This window comes from Engystomops pustulosus, chromosome 4 (genome assembly GCF_040894005.1).
Source record: "Engystomops pustulosus chromosome 4, aEngPut4.maternal, whole genome shotgun sequence".
Classification (NCBI taxonomy): Eukaryota; Metazoa; Chordata; class Amphibia; order Anura; family Leptodactylidae; genus Engystomops; species Engystomops pustulosus.
The window spans coordinates 169,567,134-169,587,411 of record NC_092414.1 but is presented as its reverse complement, the minus strand read 5'-3'; the positions used below and the strand labels follow the sequence as shown (position 1 = coordinate 169,587,411).

The 20,278-nt window shown below is 42.6% G+C and overlaps 1 protein-coding gene across 2 annotated transcripts in view; it reads left to right on the top strand.

Moving 5' to 3' along the window:
* Positions 1 to 20,278, top strand: part of AGBL1 (AGBL carboxypeptidase 1) — a 404,673-nt gene that overhangs the window by 191,240 nt on the left and 193,155 nt on the right. For both annotated transcript variants that reach the window (XM_072148535.1, XM_072148534.1), the window contains one exon: positions 17,009 to 17,138. In XM_072148535.1, coding sequence (XP_072004636.1) covers positions 17,009 to 17,138 — 130 coding nt within the window. The remainder of the gene's footprint in view (positions 1 to 17,008; positions 17,139 to 20,278) is intronic.

Below are 20,278 nucleotides of genomic sequence, written 5' to 3'. Positions count from 1 at the left end.
TTTGCAGATGTTGACCTGGGTGGGATTCGAACCCAGGACCACAACGCTGCAAGGCAGAAGTGCTTATCACTCAGACACCGTACCTGAATTGGAGTATAGACTGTATGTCAAAATATTATCTTTTACTAAATAGACAAAGTATTCTGAAATCTTATCACTGAGACTAAGTTACTATCTATTGAATGGACAATTTTGTTGAAAAATTTGTTGGCTCATAATGGTTTATTTGTAGCTACACCCATTCCCAAATTTAGCCAAGCATTGTCTGATTGCCTAAACCTTGAAGAACACCTGTCACCAGAATGTTACCAGTAATACCTGCTGGAAAAAGGGTTAAAGGTCCCTTCCTATATCACCTAAATTGTCTGCCACTGAGGCACTGAATTTTAATTACAGCCATTTTTATGATATGCAAATAAATAGACATAAGTCAACTTCTGAAGAGAAGAGTCATGTTTCTCCAGGCTGCCAGTGAACCATGCCTCCTTCTTTTGACAGCTCAGTTTCTCTTCAAATCCTGACCTGAGCTGACAGGAAGTCTTCTTCTTGTCCCCTTCCTGTCCTTACAAGAATGCTGTCTGTATAATTTGCATGCTGAATTTAGCAGTGAGCACTGTGTTGGAAACTGCAGATCTTCTTACCATTTCCCACACCTCATGCTGGGTGGGTCATTTAATTGTATTTCTATATTTATAGTGATTGTTATAAAAAAAAAAAGTCTGTAATAGAACTGTCAAAGTTTGTTCCATCGGCATGAAGGTGTTTTTGGTATTTTATTAATATTTGAATATGGACCTGCACTTCTCAGCAGTTATTCCAATGCCTGAGGCTGCAGAGTCTAACTCATCAGTGAGGGCTCTGAGTTTTGGAGCCCCTATTACCTGATACTGTCGACCGATCCTATGGATTGATCATTAATATCAGTAACCTGGAAAACACCTTTAGTATTACTCCTCTTGCTGCATTTTAGCAGACTATGCTGCTGATGAAAGTGATAGTACTGTAGGTTTTGCTTTTTTTAAAGTTGTACTCTTGTGTATATAAATATATGCTTTCCTCTGCAAATTCAAAGAAATTCTAAATCTACAGTATGTGCAGTATGTTATAACTTGTTGCTACATCATTTAATATTGATAGATTGCGGGTTCTGTTTCCTTCAGATTCCTGGTTTGTTACTTTGTATAGTTTGTTCTCAAGCTCCAAGCTGTAGGAATATGGGGAAGAAGAGAACAGGGACAGCAGATGAAATGACCTTTCCTGTGCAGTATGTGGCAAAATGATACCCAGCTGATCTCATTCTTATTTCAATTTACTGTTCTCTTAATCACTACCTACACCCCATACTCAAAAAGTTGTTCCCTACAGAGTCATATATGAAAAATAAGACATCTTGTTGTGACTTCTTTTTACTTGCAATAACTAGCGATGCATACATGCCATACAAATGTTACCGGTCACAAAACTGTGTGCGGGGACAATTTCCATACAAGTGACACATTACGCTGATATCAATATGGATAAATATATAATTCCTGTGTAGATTTTCAACTTATAATAATAATAATCATTCTTTATTTATATAGCACCTACAGATTATGCAGTGCTGCACAAAGCTTACCAAATTGGTCCCTGTCTCCATAGGGCTCACAATCTAAGCAAACTACCAGTATGTTTTTGGAGTGTGGGAGGAAACTGGAGGACCCGGAGGAAACCCACGCAAACATAGAGAGAACATACAAACTCTTTGCAGATGTTAACCTGGGTGGGACTCGAACCTAGGACTACAGTGCTGCAAGGCAGAAGTGCTACCCACTCAGTCATCGTGCTGCCTGTATAATGTGTATAATCATTTTAAGGCTACCCTATCAACTATACCCAACATTCCCAACATTGTACCCGCAGGCTTGGCTGAGTGTGTATGTGTTCCATATGGGTATTTAGGGAGAAAGCTTCAGGGCAACTTCAAAAGTAGAGGACATGTTGAAAATTAACACCCCAATCTTTTATCTTACCTAACATCTGGTTCAACACTCCCCCCCCCCCCCCCCCACCACCACCAGTAATACCTGCACGTGGCACTGAGTACATCTGTTAATTATTTAAATACAAATGACCGTGACATTTAAAGGGTAGCAGGTGTCCGAACCTGGACCCAAACTGATTTTGCCGAACTAAGCGAACCTGAACAAGAAATGGTGTGATTACCTCTATTCAGGGGAGCTTTCAAGAACATAAAATAGGTCCAAGTTAAAGGTTGTTGGAGAGGTTAAAGGTGATTTACCTTTTAGTTTGGCCTTTCTTAAGCTGGGCATATGCCTCATGGCTTTTGGTATGTACTAAGTCTATGCGACAATAATTCATTTCCTAAAACTGCGTTCTTTGGGAACAACTTATTTGGTGTGTGCCCAACTGTTGGACTCCACAGATCTAAAGTTCATAGTCTTTCTAAAGAATAAAAAAAATCAGTTTTAAAAGGACAAATGGACAACCCTTTATATATTTGACTTTTGATCAAAGTGGATGGCTAAAAATTCGTCATACTCAGAGAAACTGCAAATAATGATTAAAAGAAAACAATTATAATATTAAATATTATTAAAAATAGACTACAATAAAATAAAGCTATTGGGCATTCCAGTTTCTTTTTTTTTGAGTAAACCAAAATAATAATATGATTTCCATTCCTCCAGGAATGTGTTCTGTATAGTAATGGTCTGCTCTATGCAAAATGTATGCAGTATGTGATTTTATTTTAGTATTGTTTATTCTAAGTATAGCCAAAAAACAGAATGAGAACATTTTGCAGCTTAGAGAATGCTTCGTAGAGCATCGCTGCTCATTCATAATGTCATAGCCGGACTGGGATATTTTCTCACAAATTTTTTTTTATTTTTATATAAATATCCATCGATATTCATCTTATTTTTCTTTGACGTTGTTACAATGCACAGTGAGCGGTGATGTTCTATAACCATTGAGCTCTCTGCATCCCTTCAGAGTTTATGACTAACAGTGCCCCAGGCACCATTATTACATCAGACATCAGTCACAAGTTATGATGGGTCTTGTCTCCACATTTAACTGTTATGGACAAGATATTTTAAAATAAGTTTATCCTCACAGCTGAGGCCTTTAAATTTTCTTTATAACTATTTACTTTATGCTTTCTTTGCGTTTTCGGTTATTTATCCCCTTATGGATGTGTCTTTCCACTGGCAGCAAGATGGGCTATTTCTGTGATATATTTTTGTCATTTGTAGTATTGGAAATAACATCAATGTAATAGACCTTAATGTGGGCAAAACCCCATGTAAAGGATATTCATACAAATTATGTCTATGGATGTAAAGCAGTTGTTATGTCTCATCCACCCTACAGAGCTATAGGTAATCCTTAGCATAGAGACTTTTGCAGTGCTACAATATAGTGCATAGTGCCTTGTGCGTATCAGGTTATATATTCCCATAACAGCAATACATGTATATGGCAGCATTTTTGTGATTTGTTTTCGGAGATGTAGGGAAAAATATTAGGGCACTAAAGTTGTCATAATTTTGCTCTGTAAGAATTGGACAACGTTTTAATACAGTGATTGATCTAGTCAGAATGTGGCCTAAGTTTGGGTCCAAATCATGCAAAAAAAATGTGTCAGAGCTGAAGGAAGGGAGCAAGGGAAAAGTGGGAATGGATGTTGGCTATGTTCAAACATGGGACATATACCGTAGATTTATTGCCTGGATTTACTGATTGGTAAAACCATAGTATTCTACATTAGTAGCAGAATGGATGAGAGTGAGATAACAGTGACATATAATTCTATAACATTTAATACATAGTGGTCACGTAACCCTTTTGTTTACCCTGGTATGTAATGTCCTCCTAGGGGACTCCTAGTGGGATACAGCAGGGAAAAGCCACAGAGGTGCCCTGTTCCTAATTGCATATATATCTGTACAATAATAATAATAATAATTCTTTATTTATATAGTGCACACAGACTACGCAGCGCTGCACAGAGCTTGTCACATCAGTCCCTGTCTGCAATGGGGCTCAAAATCTAATCAACCTACCAGTATGTTTTTGGAGTGTGGGAGGAAAACGGAGGACCCGGGGGAAACCCACACAAACACAGAGAGAACATGCAGACTCTTTGCAAATGGCACTTACCACTGAATTCAAGGATCTTCATTAGAGATGAGCGAGCACTAAAATGCTCGGGTACTCGTTATTCGAGACGAACTTTTCCCGATGCTCGAGTGCTCGTTTCGAGTAACGAGCCCCATTGAAGTCAATGGGAGACTCGAGCATTTTTCAAGGGGACCAAGGCTCTGCACAGGGAAGCTTGGCCACCTGGGAACCTCAGAAAAGGATGGAAACACCACGGAAATGGACAGGAAACAGCAGGGGCAGCATGCATGGATGCCTCTGAGGCTGGTTAATCGCACCATTATGCCAAAATTATGGGCAACAGCATGGCCATGACAGAGTGACCGAATGAGGCTAGATAGCATCTAAAACATCCAATAATTGACCCTGACACTATAGGGGACGGCATGCAGAGGCAGCGGCAGCGGCAGCAGCGGCAGGCTAGAGAGTGTCATGGCAACATACCCTAAATGGACTCAGGCTTCAAACCTGGGTGGCAGAGAGGAACCAAAGGAGGTGAGCAAGAAGCGCTCAAATAATATCGGTACATGATAAAAGTTTGCCAGTATATTTTGTGGATTACACAGCAGGGTGGCGACAAAGTTAACATGGAAGCCATGAAAACAATCCAAAATTCTGCCTGACACAGCTCGTTTGATAAGGGGACCATGTATGGAGGCAGTGAACTAGTAGTAGATTAAAGGTGCTGCAGTTAAAACTATGTTAGTTGGATCTTGGCATGGAGCTGGCGCTCCGCTGCCAGGCGAGCTTTCGCCAATCCAAGCCCCTGTCTCTAGGCTACTCCCCAAACAGCACTTCTAAGAACCTTTTGTATAAGATCAAGTGTAGTAGCGTTCTTATAAGTTTGGGATATGGCGGGTGAGGGGAATGTAAACATCTGCGCAAGAAGCGCTGAAATAATATCCGTAAATGAAAAAAGTTTTCCAGTATATTTTGTGGCTTACACAGCACGGTGGCGACAAAGTTAACAAGTTTGATGTGGAATGCCCTGTAATAGCTCTTGGGCGGTGTGCCTTTTATCACCTAGGCTCAGCAGTTTGAGCACCGCCTGCTGTCGCTTAGCGACGGCACTGCTGCTGTGCCTAGAGCTACCGACTGATGGCGCCATGCCCACGGATGGTAATTCGGAGGAGGAGGAGGTGGAGGAGGGGTGGGAGGAGGAGGAGGCATAGTAGGCCTGAAACACCTGGACCGAGGTAGGCCCCGCAATCCTCTGCGTCGGCAGTATATGACCAGCCCCAGGGTCAGACTCGGTCCCAGCCTGCACCAAGTTAAGTGTAGTAGCGTTCTTATAAGTTTGGAATATGGCGGGTGAGGGGAATGTAAACAGATGCGCAAGAAGCGCTGAAATAATATCCGTAAATGGTAAAAGTTTGCCAGTATATTTTGAGGATTACACAGCAGGGTGGCGACAAAGTTAACAAGTTTGTTGTGGAAGCCATGAAAACAACCCAAAATTCTGCCTGACACAGCACGTTTGATAAGGCGGCCATGTATGGAGGCAGTGAACTAGTAGTAGATTAAAGGTGCTGCAGTTAAAACTATGTTAGTTGGTTCTTGGCATGGAGCTGGCGCTCCGCTGCCAGGCGAGCTTTCGCCAATCCAAGCCCCTGTCTCTAGGCTACTCCCCAAACAGCACTTCTAAGAACCTTTTGTATAAGATCAAGTGTAGTAGCGTTCTTATAAGTTTAGGATATGGCGGGTGAGGGAAATGTAAACAGATGCACAAGAAGCGCTGAAATAATATCCGTAAATGGTAAAAGTTTGCCAGTGTATTTTGTGGATAACACAGCAGGGTGGCGACAAAGTTAACAACTTTGATGTGGAATCCATGAAAACAACCCAAATTTCTGCCTGACACACCTCGTTTGATAAAGGGACGATGTATGGAGGCAGCTATATGGACGACTTTTGGAGGTAGCAATGGAGACAACGTGTGGAGGCTGCTATGGAGACAATTCAATTTGGATAGTGCCTGTATGTGGCAGTCCAAAAAAGTTTTCAAACCAGAGGAGCAGGTAGGTGGCCCTCCAGAAAAATTGAATAGATTGAGTGCCTGTATGTGGCAGTCCAAAAAAGTTTTCAAACCAGAGGAGCAGGTAGGTGGCCCTCCAGAAAAATTGAATAGATTGAGTGCCTGTATGTGGCACTCCCAAAAATTGTTTAAAACAGAGGACCGGGTCGTGGCCCTCCATAAAAATTAAATGCATAAAGTACTATAGCTAGAGCCAGTGGGCCCTGTCAAAAAATAGCCAGTTTCCTCTGCTTTACTGTACAAAGAGGAGGAGAAGGAGGAAAATGAGGAGGAGGAGGAGTGGATAAATTATTCAGGTTGAGCTTCCTTCACCTGGTGGAGATTGGAAATTAGGAGAAATCCAGGCTTTATTCATCTTGATAAGCGTCAGCCTGTCAGCGCTGTCAGTCGACAGGCGTGTACGCTTATCGGTGATGATGCCACCAGCTGCACTGAAAACCCGCTCGGACAAGACGCTAGCGGCAGGGCAGGCAAGAACCTCCAAGGCGTACAGCGCCAGTTCGTGCCACATGTCCAGCTTTGAAACCCAGTAGTTGTAGGGAGCTGTGTGATCATTTAGGACGATGGTATGGTCAGCTACGTACTCCCTCACCATCTTTCTGTAAAGATCAGCCCTACTCTGCCGAGACTGGGGACAGGTGACAGTGTCTTGCTGGGGTGACATAAAGCTGGCAAAAGCCTTGTAAAGCGTACCCTTGCCAGTGCTGGACAAGCTGCCTGCTCTTCCTCGCTACTTGTCCCGCAGAACTACGCACTCTGCCGCTAGCGCTGTCAGAAGGGAAATACTGTTTCAGCTTGTGCACCAGGGCCTGCTGGTATTCATGCATTCTCACACTCCTTTCCTCTCCAGGGATGAGAGTGGAAAGATTTTGCTTGTACCGTGGGTCCAGGAGAGTGAACACCCAGTAATCGGTGCTGGAATAAATTCTTTGAACGCGAGGGTCACGGGATAGGCAGCCTAGCATGAAATCTGCCATATGCGCCAGAGTACCAACGCGTAAGAATTCACTCCCCTCACTGGCCTGACTGTCCATTTCCTCCTCCTCCAACTCCTCTTCTTCTGCCCATACACGCTGAACAGTGAAGGACTCAACAATGGTCCCCTCTTGTGTCTCGCCAACATTCTCCTCCTCTTCCTCCTCATCCTCCTCCACCTCCACCTCCTCCGATATGCGGACAGACCTAAGGGTGCTTTGGCTATCAACAAGGGAATATTCTTCCCCCGTCTCTTGTGAGGAGCGCAAAGCTTCCGACTTCATGCTGACCAGAGAGTTTTTCAACAGGCCAAGCAGCGGGATGGTGAGGCTGATGATGGCGGCATCGCCACTGACCATCTGTGTTGACTCCTCAAAGTTACTCAGCACCTGACAGATATCAGACATCCACGTCCACTCCTCATTGTAGACTTGAGGAAGCTGACTGACCTGACTACCAGTTCTGGTGGAAGTTGACATCTGGCAGTCTACAATCGCTCGGCGCTGCTGGTAAACTCTGGATAACATGGTCAGTGTTGAATTCCACCTCGTGGGCACGTCGCACAACAGTCGGTGAGCGGGCAGTTGGAGGCGGCGCTGCGCTGCCCTGAGAGTGGCAGCATCTGTGCTGGACTTCCTGAAATGCGCACAGATGCGGCGCACCTTCGTGAGCAAATCAGACAGATTGGGGTATGTCTTGAGGAAACGCTGAACTATCAGATTTAACACATGGGCCAGGCATGGCACATGTGTCAGTCTGCCGAGTTGCAGAGCCGCCACCAGGTTACGGCCGTTGTCACACACAACCATGCCTGGCTTCAGGTTCAGCGGTGCCAGCCACAGATCAGTCTGCGCCATGATGCCCTGTAATAGTTCTTGGGCGGTGTGCCTTTTATCGCCTAGGCTCAGCAGTTTGAGCACCGCCTGCTGTCGCTTAGCGACGGCACTGCTGCTGTGCCTAGAGCTACCGACTGATGGCGCCATGCCCACGGATGGTCGTTCAGAGGAGGAGGTGGAGGAGGGGTGGGAGGAGGAGGAGGCATAGTAGGCCTGAAACACCTGGACCGAGGTAGGCCCCGCAATCCTCGGCGTCGGCAGTATATGACCAGCCGCAGGGTCAGACTCGGTCCCAGCCTCCACCAAGTTAACCCAATGTGCCGTCAGCGATATATAGTGGCCCTGCCCGGCAGCACTTGTCCACGTGTCCGTGGTCAGGTGGACCTTGTCAGAAACGGCGTTGGTCAAGGCACCGATTATGTTGTCTGACACGTGCTGGTGCAGGGCTGGGACGGCACATCGGGAAAAGTAGTGGCGGCTGGGGACCGAATACCGAGGGGCGGCTGCCGCCATGAGGCTGCGAAAGGCCTCGGTCTCTACTAGCCTATAGGGCAGCATCTCCAGGCTTAGCAATCTGGAGATGTGCACATTAAGGGCTTGGGCGTGCGGGTGGGTTGCACTATATTTGCGTTTCCGCTCCAGCGTCTGGGGTATGGAGAGCTGAACGCTGGTGGATGCTGTGGAGGATCGTGGAGGCGACGATGGGGTTTTTGTGGCAGGGTCCTGGGCAAGGGGCTGACTATCAGCTGACACAGGGGAAGGAGCAGTGGTGTGCACGGCCGGAGGTGAACGCGCTTGTTGCCACTGAGTGGGGTGTTTAGCATTCATATGCCTGCGCATACTGGTGGTAGTTAAGCTAGTAGTGGTGGAACCCCTGCTGATCCTGGTTTGGCAAATGTGGCACACCACAGTCCGTCGGTCATCCGGTGTTTCCTTAAAGAACCTCCAGACTTCTGAAAATCTAGCCCTCGCCGCAGGAGCCCTCGCCACGGGAGCTTCACTAGTTGACACATTTGGCGCTGATGCACCAGCTCTGGCCCTGCCTCTACGTCTGGCCCCACCACTGCCTCTTCCAACCTGTTATGGTCGAGGACTCTCCTCCGTCTCAGAAGCACTGTGTTCACCCGGCCTCTCAACCCAGCTTGGGTCTGTCACCTCATCATCCTCCGATCCCTCAGTCTGCTCCCCCCTCGGACTTCCTGCCCTGACAACAACTTCCCCACTGTCTGACAAACGTGTCTCCTCATCGTCGGACACCTCTTTACACACTTCTTCCAGTACGTCAACAAGGTCATCATCACCCACAGACTGCGACTGGTGGAAAACCTGGGCATCGGAAAATTGCTCATCAGCAACCGGACAAGTGGTTTGTGACTGTGGGAAGGGTCCAGAAAACAGTTCCTCAGAGTATGCCGGTTCAAATGGCAAATTTTGCTGGGAGGGGGCAGACAGGGGGGGAGGAGGCTGAGGTGCAGGAGCTGGAGGAGTGCCGATTTCGGTGACATGAGTGGACTGCGTGGAAGACTGACTGGTGGACAAATTGCTCGAAGCATTGTCGGCAATCCACGACATCACCTGTTCCACTGTTCTGGCCTCAACAGTGCTCTACCACGAGTCCCAGTAACTTCAGACATGAACCTAGGGAGTGTAGCTCTGCGGCGTTCCCCTGCTCCCTCATAAGCAGGTGGTGTCTCACCCCGCCCAGGACCACGGCCTCTGACCCCTGCAGTAGTTGGACGCCCACGTCCCCACCCTCGTCCTCTACCCCTAGCCCTCGGGTTAAACATTTTGAAAATGAGAGTTATAACTTTAATTTTTTTTTTAACTTTTTTTTGTGTTTTTTCTTTTTTTGTGTGTTTTTTAGTTTTTAAAACCAAACGATGCTATCCTATTGCTATGGCTATTTTCTAGCCAAGTATGAAAGCACACTGCTATGCCAGATGAGATGACACTGAGTTATTAAAAAAATAAACGTAAAATAAAAAAGGAAATGGCAGACTGTGCCTAATTGAAATACAACCCCGGGCCCTAAAAAATTTTCCCACTTCGGTCTTTGCGATGGATATGTGCGTCACTAAGCGCAAAACACAGTGGTCGCAAGTCTCACTCCAAATTGCTCACAATTTGCTAGTAGATGCACTGCAACAACTACAGCCACCAGCAGATCAACCAGAAATCAAATATATATAACGCTACTGTAGGCGTAAGTAAGCCGTTTGGATTCTCCTATGGCTATTTTCTAGCCAAGTATTAAAGCACACTACTATGCCAGATGAGATGACGCTGAGTTATGAAAAAAATAAACGTAAAATAAAAAAGGAAATGGCAGACTGTGCCTAATTGAAATACAACCCCGGGCCCTAATAAATTTTCCCACTTCGGTCTTTGCGATGGATATGTGCGTCACTAAGCGCAAAACACAGTGGTCGCAAGTCTCACTCCAAATTGCTCACAATTTGCTAGTAGATGCACTGCAGCAACTACAGCCACCAGCAGATCAACCAGAAATCAAATATATATAACGCTACTGTAGGCGTAATTAAGCCGTTTGGATTCTCCTATGGCTATTTTCTAGCCAAGTATTAAAGCACACTACTATGCCAGATGAGATGACGCTGAGTTATGAAAAAAATAAACGTAAAATAAAAAAGGAAATGGCAGACTGTGCCTAATTGAAATACAACCCCGGGCCCTAATAAATTTTCCCACTTCGGTCTTTGCGATGGATATGTGCATCACTAAGTGCAAAACACAGTGGTCGCAAGTCTCACTCCAAATTGCTCACAATTTGCTAGTAGATGCACTGCAGCAACTACAGCCACCAGCAGATCAACCAGAAATCAAATATATATAACGCTACTGTAGGCGTAAGTAAGCCGTTTGGATTCTCCTATGGCTATTTTCTAGCCAAGTATTAAAGCACACTACTATGCCAGATGAGATGACGCTGAGTTATGAAAAAAATAAACGTAAAATAAAAAAGGAAATGGCAGACTGTGCCTAATTGAAATACAACCCCGGGCCCTTATAAATTTTCCCACTTCGGTCTTTGCGATGGATATGTGCGTCACTAAGCGCAAAACACAGTGGTCGCAAGTCACACTCCAAATTGCTCACAATTTGCTAGTAGATGCACTGCAGCAACTACAGCCACCAGCAGATCAACCAGAAATCAAATATATATAACGCTACTGTAGGCGTAAGTAAGCCGTTTGGATTCTCCTATGGCTATTTTCTAGCCAAGTATTAAAGCACACTACTATGCAAGATGAGATGACACTGAGTTATTAAAAAAATAAACGTAAAATAAAAAGAAACTGGCAGACTCTGCCTAATTGAAATCAAACCCCTAATAAATTTTCCCACTTTGGTGTTTGAGGTGGATATGTGTGTCACTAAGAGCTAAACACAACGGTAGCAAGTCCCCCTGCTAATTCCTCACAATATGGTACTAGCTGCACTACTAGTGCCAGCAAGCCCAGCCACAAGCAAATAAAAAAAAAAAGTATAACGTTATTGTAGCCCTAAGAAGGGCTGTTGGGTTGTTGTAGAATCACTCCTGCCTAACAGTAAGCTAATAGAAAACCCTAACGCTTTCCCTGACCAGCAGCAGCTCTCTCCCTAGCGGCATCCAGACAGAGAATGATCCGAGCAGCGCGGGCAGCGGCTAGTCTATCCCAGGGTCACCTGATCTGGCCAGCCAACCACTGCTATCGACGTGTAAGGGTACCACGTCATGCTGGGTGGAGTGCAGAGTCTCCTGGCTTGTGATTGGCTCTGTTTCTGGCCGCCAAAAAGCAAAACGGCGGGAGCTGCCATTTTCTCGAGCGGGCGAAGTATTCGTCCGAGCAACGAGCAGTTACGAGTACGCTAATGCTCGATCGAGCATCAAGCTCGGACGAGTATGTTCGCTCATCTCTAATCTTCATCTATTGTGAGATGAGCATACCCACAATACCACAGTGGTCAAAGGTGCAATAAAACAGAGGTAGGACTTGGCAAAGCAGCTTTCAGCAAAGGCCATGTCTATTTAGTGCCGTTTAGCACTTCATCCTTTCTGTTGAGAAGTACTTAGGGAACCGATGATGCCCTCATAAATGCAAAACTACAGTTGCTTTTGTAGAAAGTTGCCCTGCCATTTATTCCCTCTGTTGTATAGAAATTTAGACCACTGTGGTATTGTGGATATGCTCATTTGATAATAGTAGAAAATTGTTGGATTCAACGGTGAGTGCCATTCTTTCCTTCTCTATGTGAACATTGAGAGTTAAACTAACTAATGTATGGAGTCCCATCCCCGGCAGTTTAGTGATTAATATGTATATATTAAAGATATATAGTCATCTTTTTTTAAAAAAAAATATTAATGTACTAAAATACCAAATGGGACCATTACAATAAAATAGAAATATAGAAATATTTTTCCTTTTCTATGGTTGCCCTCAACCTTGCGCTAGTTTTATTAATGTCCTGTGTTTCTTGCAAAGATTTCTTTTCATGCAAATAAAATCTACATCATCATATGCAAGTTTTTTTATGAACTAGTTATTATGCACTGGAGGTTGCTATTAAAATGTTTCTGAGGGTAGAACACAAATAATACACAAAAAACGGTATTAAATAATTGTATTCATAATCCAAAAACAATTCAAAGTCAGACCTATTTTTTTTGTTTTTTTTCCTCTGGTGTTTGTGCCTCGTGTAAAGAAATTGTTATCGCTTTTCATTTTTTATGACTTAATAACCGTTTCATTTAATTAAAACAACATCGGTGACTTCAACTTAAAAAAGGCTTGGCAAATAAAAAAAAAATTGTTTCATTAAATTGTAGCAGACAAAGCCGTTTCCAGACTGTTGCTTCATATTTAATATCAGCAGTAGATCTCTCTTTTCTTCATCCTTGACTGCAGTTCACATTGGCTTGAACCATGTTTGTTTGTATCTGCTGTGATAACAGAAGGAGTAAATAAAACAGTCGTCATCGCCATATTATTGTTTTTAAAAACAAGAACTAGTAAAGGATTTTATCTTTCTGGAGAAAAAAAATGTGGCTTTATTAAAGTAATGAAAACAACATTCTTATCCTTTCAATCCTCAATAGTTCCACACTGACACTTCCATGTTCCCCTGCCTGTTTTTGTTTGATGATGCATGGATATGAGATGGTGGTAGAAATGTAATACCCCTGTGCTAGCATCAGGCTGAATATACTGTATCATAACTGAACTTACAGGTTTATAAGAAAAAAATGTAGATTATTTTTAATTGTTTCATGTACTTATTCTAAAAAAAACTATTTCACTTTACCTAATTGTAAGGAGAGCTGCACACAGATGTGTTCAGCCCATAGAAATAGAGCATATGCTAGTCCAATCCCATGGAGCGAACAAAATATGCAATAAGGAAGTCCTTGCATCCAGGGGCGCAGCATCCACAAGTTGAGAAAACTGCCTCAGGCGGCGCCCTCTGCTGGAGAAAGGGGGGGGGGGTGGCATCTTTGGAGCTGAATTGAAGGCAGCCAGGAGTCACTTTAAAATAGCCATGATCATGGCATTTCTTGGCTGCCTTGAACTGCAGGAGGAGAGGTCTGTTCATAAGAGAGGGTGGCACTTTCTCTATGCTCCTCGTTCTGCAAATTCCAGACATTAGGCACTGTTCAGTGTCAGGACATTCTGTGGAGCTGGAGATAATGAGCAGGAAAGTGTAACACTGAGGTTGGCTCGAGAGAAGTAATGGAACTGGAGTCATGTACCAGTTTGTGTGCATCCTAAACACTCTTTTACTTCCTTGTCCATCAGTATCTGCTTCCTCCAACCACCCGGACAGATAGAGGAGGGAAGGCAGAAACTGACAAATGATGAGGAGCACTTAAAGTTCACTAGATATTGCTGGAAGTTTGTTCCAAATTTGTTCTGTAAAAGCCATGTAGGGGTTCGGGTAGCTTGCCAATCTTGAGATGCTGCCTCTTCATCAGGGACTTTTGTTTTCTGCTGCAAGTCAGGACATTTAACCCTTACACTTCTTCCCTGCAATTAAAACGTTTCCCTCTTCAGCTAGACGGTTTAAGGGTTAAACTTCTTTGACTTGCTGCAGAAAACATAAGTCAGTGAAAAGGAGGCGTAAATAATACCTACCCACCCAGCAGGGAGCTGTCAGACTTTACATGCAAACACAGAAAAGTTCCTTCTGTGATTTAAAATAATGCCACTGTAGTGTGTTTATTCCTATTACCAGAATAGGGGGATGATGGATGAAGTGTCCATGTTTTCAACTGAAAAAAGAACTGATGGAAAAATGAGAGCTTCCATTTACCATCAGTGTCTGGTGTCTTTTATTCTTCTCCTTATCAGAAGTGGCTAATCTGCCATTTGGGCCACACAGTGATAGCCATAAAAAAAAACGTCCTTTTTTGGATTTTTTGGGTCAATTGTGCAGCATATGGAAGTTTTGTTCCCAGCTTCCCAGTGCATTTAATGAAATATTTAATACTTACACCAAGAAGTACAATTTGTCCTGCAGATAACAAGCCTCATACAGCTCTGAAAATTCAAAATTTAAAAAGTTCTTGTTTTTGGAAATTGGAGATTGAAAGAAATGAGAAAAGGTTGTGGATTCAAAGGGGTTAAATGGATATCTCAACTGATTATTTACACTATACATAGTATATAACTATTGGATAGCAGGAAAGTGGGATTGTATTTCTACAGTTTACCTCAGGCAGCAGAGAGGCTAGTTTAACCCCTGCTTTCATCAGACAGAAATATGATGTAAGGTGCAAAGTGGCACAGTGCACTTAAAAAACTATTAAATTCATTCCATTCTCTGTTTGATTTAAGGCATTGCTGTCTTCATGCTATCAGAACCAGTGCACCAAAAGGCACACCCAAAAGTAATGGTGAACTTACTCTCCACATCCCTGAGGCAGATGAACCATACAGGAAAATCCCATTATCTTGAACTGGCTAGCCAACCCTGAGTGACCCTACAAGCGGAAGACAGAACTAGTGTTTGCAGCTGGTAGATGGAGTGGATAGGTAAAAATAAAGGCATACAGTCCAAAGTCACAACAAGATTACAGAGGTACAAAATCAGAAATACAAGAAAATAGTGAACAATTCAAAGCCAGGCAACAAGCAAATAATCAGAAAAGTAGTGACTGAGCCACAGAATAGAAAATATCTGGCAAGGAAGTCTAGAAGCTATACCAGGCATTCCCAGGGCTATGTACAAAATAGGTTCTGTAAGTTTGTTCTTAAGTTGAATTTGTATGTAAGTCGGTACTGTATATTTTATAATTGTAACCCCAGTCAAACTTTTTTTTGGTCTCCGTGGCAATTGAACTTTAAAAATGTTGGATTGTCATAAGAATCAGGATCAACAATAAATCTTCATTGCAGACACCTGTGATAACTGCTACAGCTGATCATTGTAGCCTAAGGCTAAAGTACAATATATTACCAACATCCAGAGGTCCGTTTGTAACTAGGAGTCATCTGTAAGTTGGGGACCGCCTGTATTTGCATATTTATACATACTGGTTTGGATTTCATCCTGCATCATGTAATTAGGCTTCCTGACGGTAATGCTTAATGTCAAGGGAGTTGCCTTATAAAGAAGCTAAAAGAAGCATGGTTTTCCTTATTCAATCCTGGAGAACGTATTTGCATATTTTCCTAGAAACTATATGGGAAGCTAACAGGGAAGTAGGCAGTAACAGCTATGCGCTACTCAACCATAACTCTACTAACCCTTGCCTACCTCAAACAATCACTGCCCACAGGGAAACATGGGTTGTATTTTTAAAGATAGTATTTTAGGACATATGGAATTTAAAAACTTTACTTTTGGGGAAATAGATTGGAATTTAATTATTTACTGTTTTACATCATTTGTTACAAACAACTTGTTTTGTATTATGATTACAAATGAGCAACATTTTGTTGAAGATGGAACTAAAAATAACTAAAACCATTATTAGTTACAATTATCAAAAAATAAGAAAATAATCTATATCACAACTTGAATTATACCTTTGATGTGTTGATGAGTTGACTTTTAGAATAAAGTCCTTATCTGAGCCAGTTTGGACAGCAGTGCAGTGACCCGATCATGGTTGAGTGTAGCTAGGTCTTTTCTTCTCAAAACTCTGCTGAGCACTCAATTTTTTTATGACACAGGTCAATTGGGGTCTCGTATTTTCCTAGAATTTCCAGGTAATTGCATTTGCAGTGGTCAGAACTATTATCTGTCAAAATAAATCTTGGTGCCCTGATACAGCCTTGGGGAACAGGGTTTTTTTGCTTCCAGAAAATGGGATGATGGGGTGATTGTCACTATGGCGCACACTGGTAGTCAAAAGTGATTCGGAGAGTACTTCACAACAAATCTGTTTATTGGTGTCTCGGTAACACAATGCGTTTCGGAATCAGCGGCAATTCCTTTTTCAAGTGAGGAGAGACTAGAAGCTAGGGTCTTAAGTGTCTTCCCAGAGCTTTTGACTACCAGTGTGCACCATAGTGACAATCACCCCATCATCCCATGCATCTGATCCAGACCGGTGTGGCTACTGCGCTCTGATGATTCCGTCAACAGGCAGCACCTGATTGGTACTCCGTTCAAGCCTTCCACTAGTGTCGTGCCTGGAACTTGCACAGCTCTATCTGGTGAGCCTCATTCTTTCCTCCCCCATCTGAATTTGTCCATTGTTGTACAAACTACTACTCTATGAGCGCTTTTTGGTCTCTCCCTGTTCGCCTCTCCTATGCTTTCAGAAAAGGCATCACCTGGAGGGTACTACCAAGTAACTGGAACCCTAGTTCACCGTTGGGCGGACCAGATCATGCAGAAGGGCAGCTACTTTTGGACAGCCCCCAGGTCTTGGCAGAAATTTAGCTTTGACCATGACCATCTTCGGATCTTGGAATTATCTGGATCTTGGAACTATCTAAGTATCATATAAAGTGATTGTACATTAATGTATGCCTTTCCTTTTTAGCCATAGGTGTTCTCTAAGTGGTGAAGATTTAAACAGACAATGGTTATCGCCCAAGTCCAACCTACAACCAACTATTTATCATGTGAAGGGACTCTTGTACTATCTTAACAGCATTGGGAGAACACCACTGGTAAGTATAATGCAAAAGATACAACATGCTTTCTCACTTACTTCTGTGTTCCAGTGTAATAAGCAGTGTGGAGATAATGTTTGGTTAGTTAGTATAAAGCATACCATATGTCGTTCTGGAGCTGACTGGGCTATGATTGCATATTATTATTCAGTGAAGGAACAATAAGTTTAGACATCTTTTAGTTGTCAGTTTCAATATCTCATTTTAATTAGTAAAAAGGATATAGGTCAGTGGTGGCAAACCTGTGGGCACCCAGGTCTCTGCCCTAAAACATTAGTTTTACATTTTACCATACATTTGTTTGGTAAGAACCCAACAAAATGGTAACATGTAAAATGTATGTGTTTCTCCGCACCCGCACACTCATATGTAGTCATCACCCTGGGGTTTGATTATGAGTGCATAAAATGCAGGTCACTGCCTCAAATTCAAAATGTACAGTAGTGTCCCCTCCTTTATTAAACCCCTCCCCCTCACATAGCTTGTGTCCAAATAGATTTCAGACATTTGTAACAAAAAGTCTAAAAAAAAAAAATTTGCAGTTTCCAAGACAGTAAAAACTAAACATACAACACAAGAAAAAAGACACGATTATACACAAGGCCTTCCAAAAGTCTCAATTATACACCAAAGGAAAAAAAAACTAAGATAGATGTCCCCCAAGAAATCTTCCTGCAGTCCCAAGTGACTTTAGAGATGCTGCTCTCAGTGCCATTTTAAGGCAACACGTCCTTGGCAGCTTGGGCCTGCAGGAAGAGTGAGAAGGTGTGGACAGGGTTGGATTGTCTTTGGAGGTCCTTCTGCTGGCCCCATGATTCTTTCTGGAGAAGGACCCTGGAGAGAAACAACAATGATCATCCGAATTTGCCCTCTACCTTTCAACTGTGTTGGTGTCCACAGGAGGCTGATATGATTGAAAATTGCGGAAGAACAGGGATCAATAAGTTACCGCTTAATTTTCTGTGTTGACACTTTGTGATAAATAAGTGTCTTTTGGTTGAATCTTGGACATGCCTTCTCTAAAAGGTTTGCCATATAGCTGATATAGGTATTACATTTGCTATCCATAGGTATGTCTCCTTTGTATACACCATGGTCAAATATAGGCTTGGAAAGTCTCCTGAAGAAGGTCAAATTGATGGTTATTACAGGGTTATTTTTCAACCGAAAGAAAGAAAAATATATAGTCTATGTAGTCCCTATTACTACGGGGTGGAATCTTTCTACTGGTTAGTGTTATCAGTTGCCAATCACATGCTTATCGATTTTCAGCTAGTAAAATAGGGAATCCTACCTACGTTTTTAATCCTCCAGGAGCGTCTGACAATTAGGCACCATCTTGGCAAATGTTCATAAGTCTTTTCTGTGTGGTTTAAGTACTGCGTAGCTCAGCCTGTGACATCCTAAAAGGTCTATCTACAATTTTAGCTTCAGTAACATAAAAAAGGGGGCACTATGTGTTGACAGACATGTGACATTTCATATACTCAAAGGGCTTGTCCACTTTCAGCAAATACTTGATATGATTTGTATAAGGAAAAGTTGTACAATTTTCCAACATACTTTCTGTATCAATTCCTCATGGTTTTCTAGATGTCTGCTTGTTGTCCTGCTATAAAAGCTTCTATTCAGTGGATAGAAATCTGTGCACGTGATGTAATGGAGGTGCAGGTGCACGAGTCGTTTTTATCACACAACTCCTATTACTCTCGGTGATAATAACAGTTCGTGCACATACATGTCCATCACATCACATGGATAGATTTTTATCCACTGGAAGTAAACATGGAAGCTTCCTATAGAATGACAGCAAGCAGAGGTCTAGAAAATGGTGAGGAATTGATACAGAAAGTATATTAGAAAATCGTATAACTTTTTCTTATACAAACCAAACCATATCAAATATTTGCTAAAAGTGGACAACCCCTTTAACAGTGAAAAGACTTTAAAAGTACAAAGAAGTCAAGGGAATGGAAAGTTTTATACATATTTATTTCACATTTTAAAGAACTCGGTTGTACCAAGAACAGTGCCACTCTGCCTGCCTGCATGTTTTAAGCGATTGTTTTGCACTTTTCCCCAGTCTTTTTCATGCTGTGCTGCCTGGCAAGCTATAACTCATTCATTGAATTACACTTAGTATAGTTCTAGCAAACGCACAAACCCTATGTGTGAGCTGAGAGCAATTGCAAATGCCCTGTAGGTAGTAAGTGGCAGGAAAATATTCAAGTGATATGAGCCCAGCGCTACCTCTTCTCTGGGCATTTCAGTTCCTAGGAACCTGCAGAGCCTGGCCTGAATCCATGGTAAATTGTCAATATTTGTAAGTTAGTATGAAAAGTATTGATCTCTGTTCTTCCTGACTTAGACCGGCCATTGTATGACAAGACGATGTAACGCTGATTTCTTCCATCTCTAAAAAACTCATTGATTTTAGCTCACCAGGAATACCAAGAGCATTTTGTATCCTCTGAAGGGAAGAATGTATCTTCTAGATTCTGCTGAGATTGCTGTTGGTAGTGGTATGATTTCTGAAACTGTTCAGCAATAATAGTTAAACAATCAACTTTAGCTACAATAGCAATGGCATAAAAATACCTCCAATGTTTTCAGCTATTGCAGTTGAAGACAGTTGCTAGATCATTGATAAGCAACATTTCAATGCCGTTTCGATGTATGTTTCTCCTTATGAAGTTCAATTAAATTATTGCTTACCATGAGCAACGCTTAGCTGCCCTTTCGACATATGTTTCTCCTAATATAGTTCAATGAAATTATATTTTTTTTTTCTACAAATCTCTTTTTAGTGGATAGGGGAACATAACAAAAACAGTTGCATATAGTAACGGATTGTTTTGTTACTAGTGATGACTGTGTGCAGGCCCTACTGAATAGAGAGAATAAAAGTCAAACAAGACATAGAAACTTTATACATAGTAAAACATTAGTGTACCCATGATCTGCCCAAAAGGATGGTGGGGGGGATTCTCTGGCAATTAAATGATAGCCTGTAGTGATTATTGTCATCAACATTATTGATTAGGAAGCTGGACAATCTTCTCAGGCACAAATTCCCAGCAAAGTTGAACAGAAAAAGGTGGTGGTGGTGGTGGGGGATGCTTAGAAGGAGGGAGGAA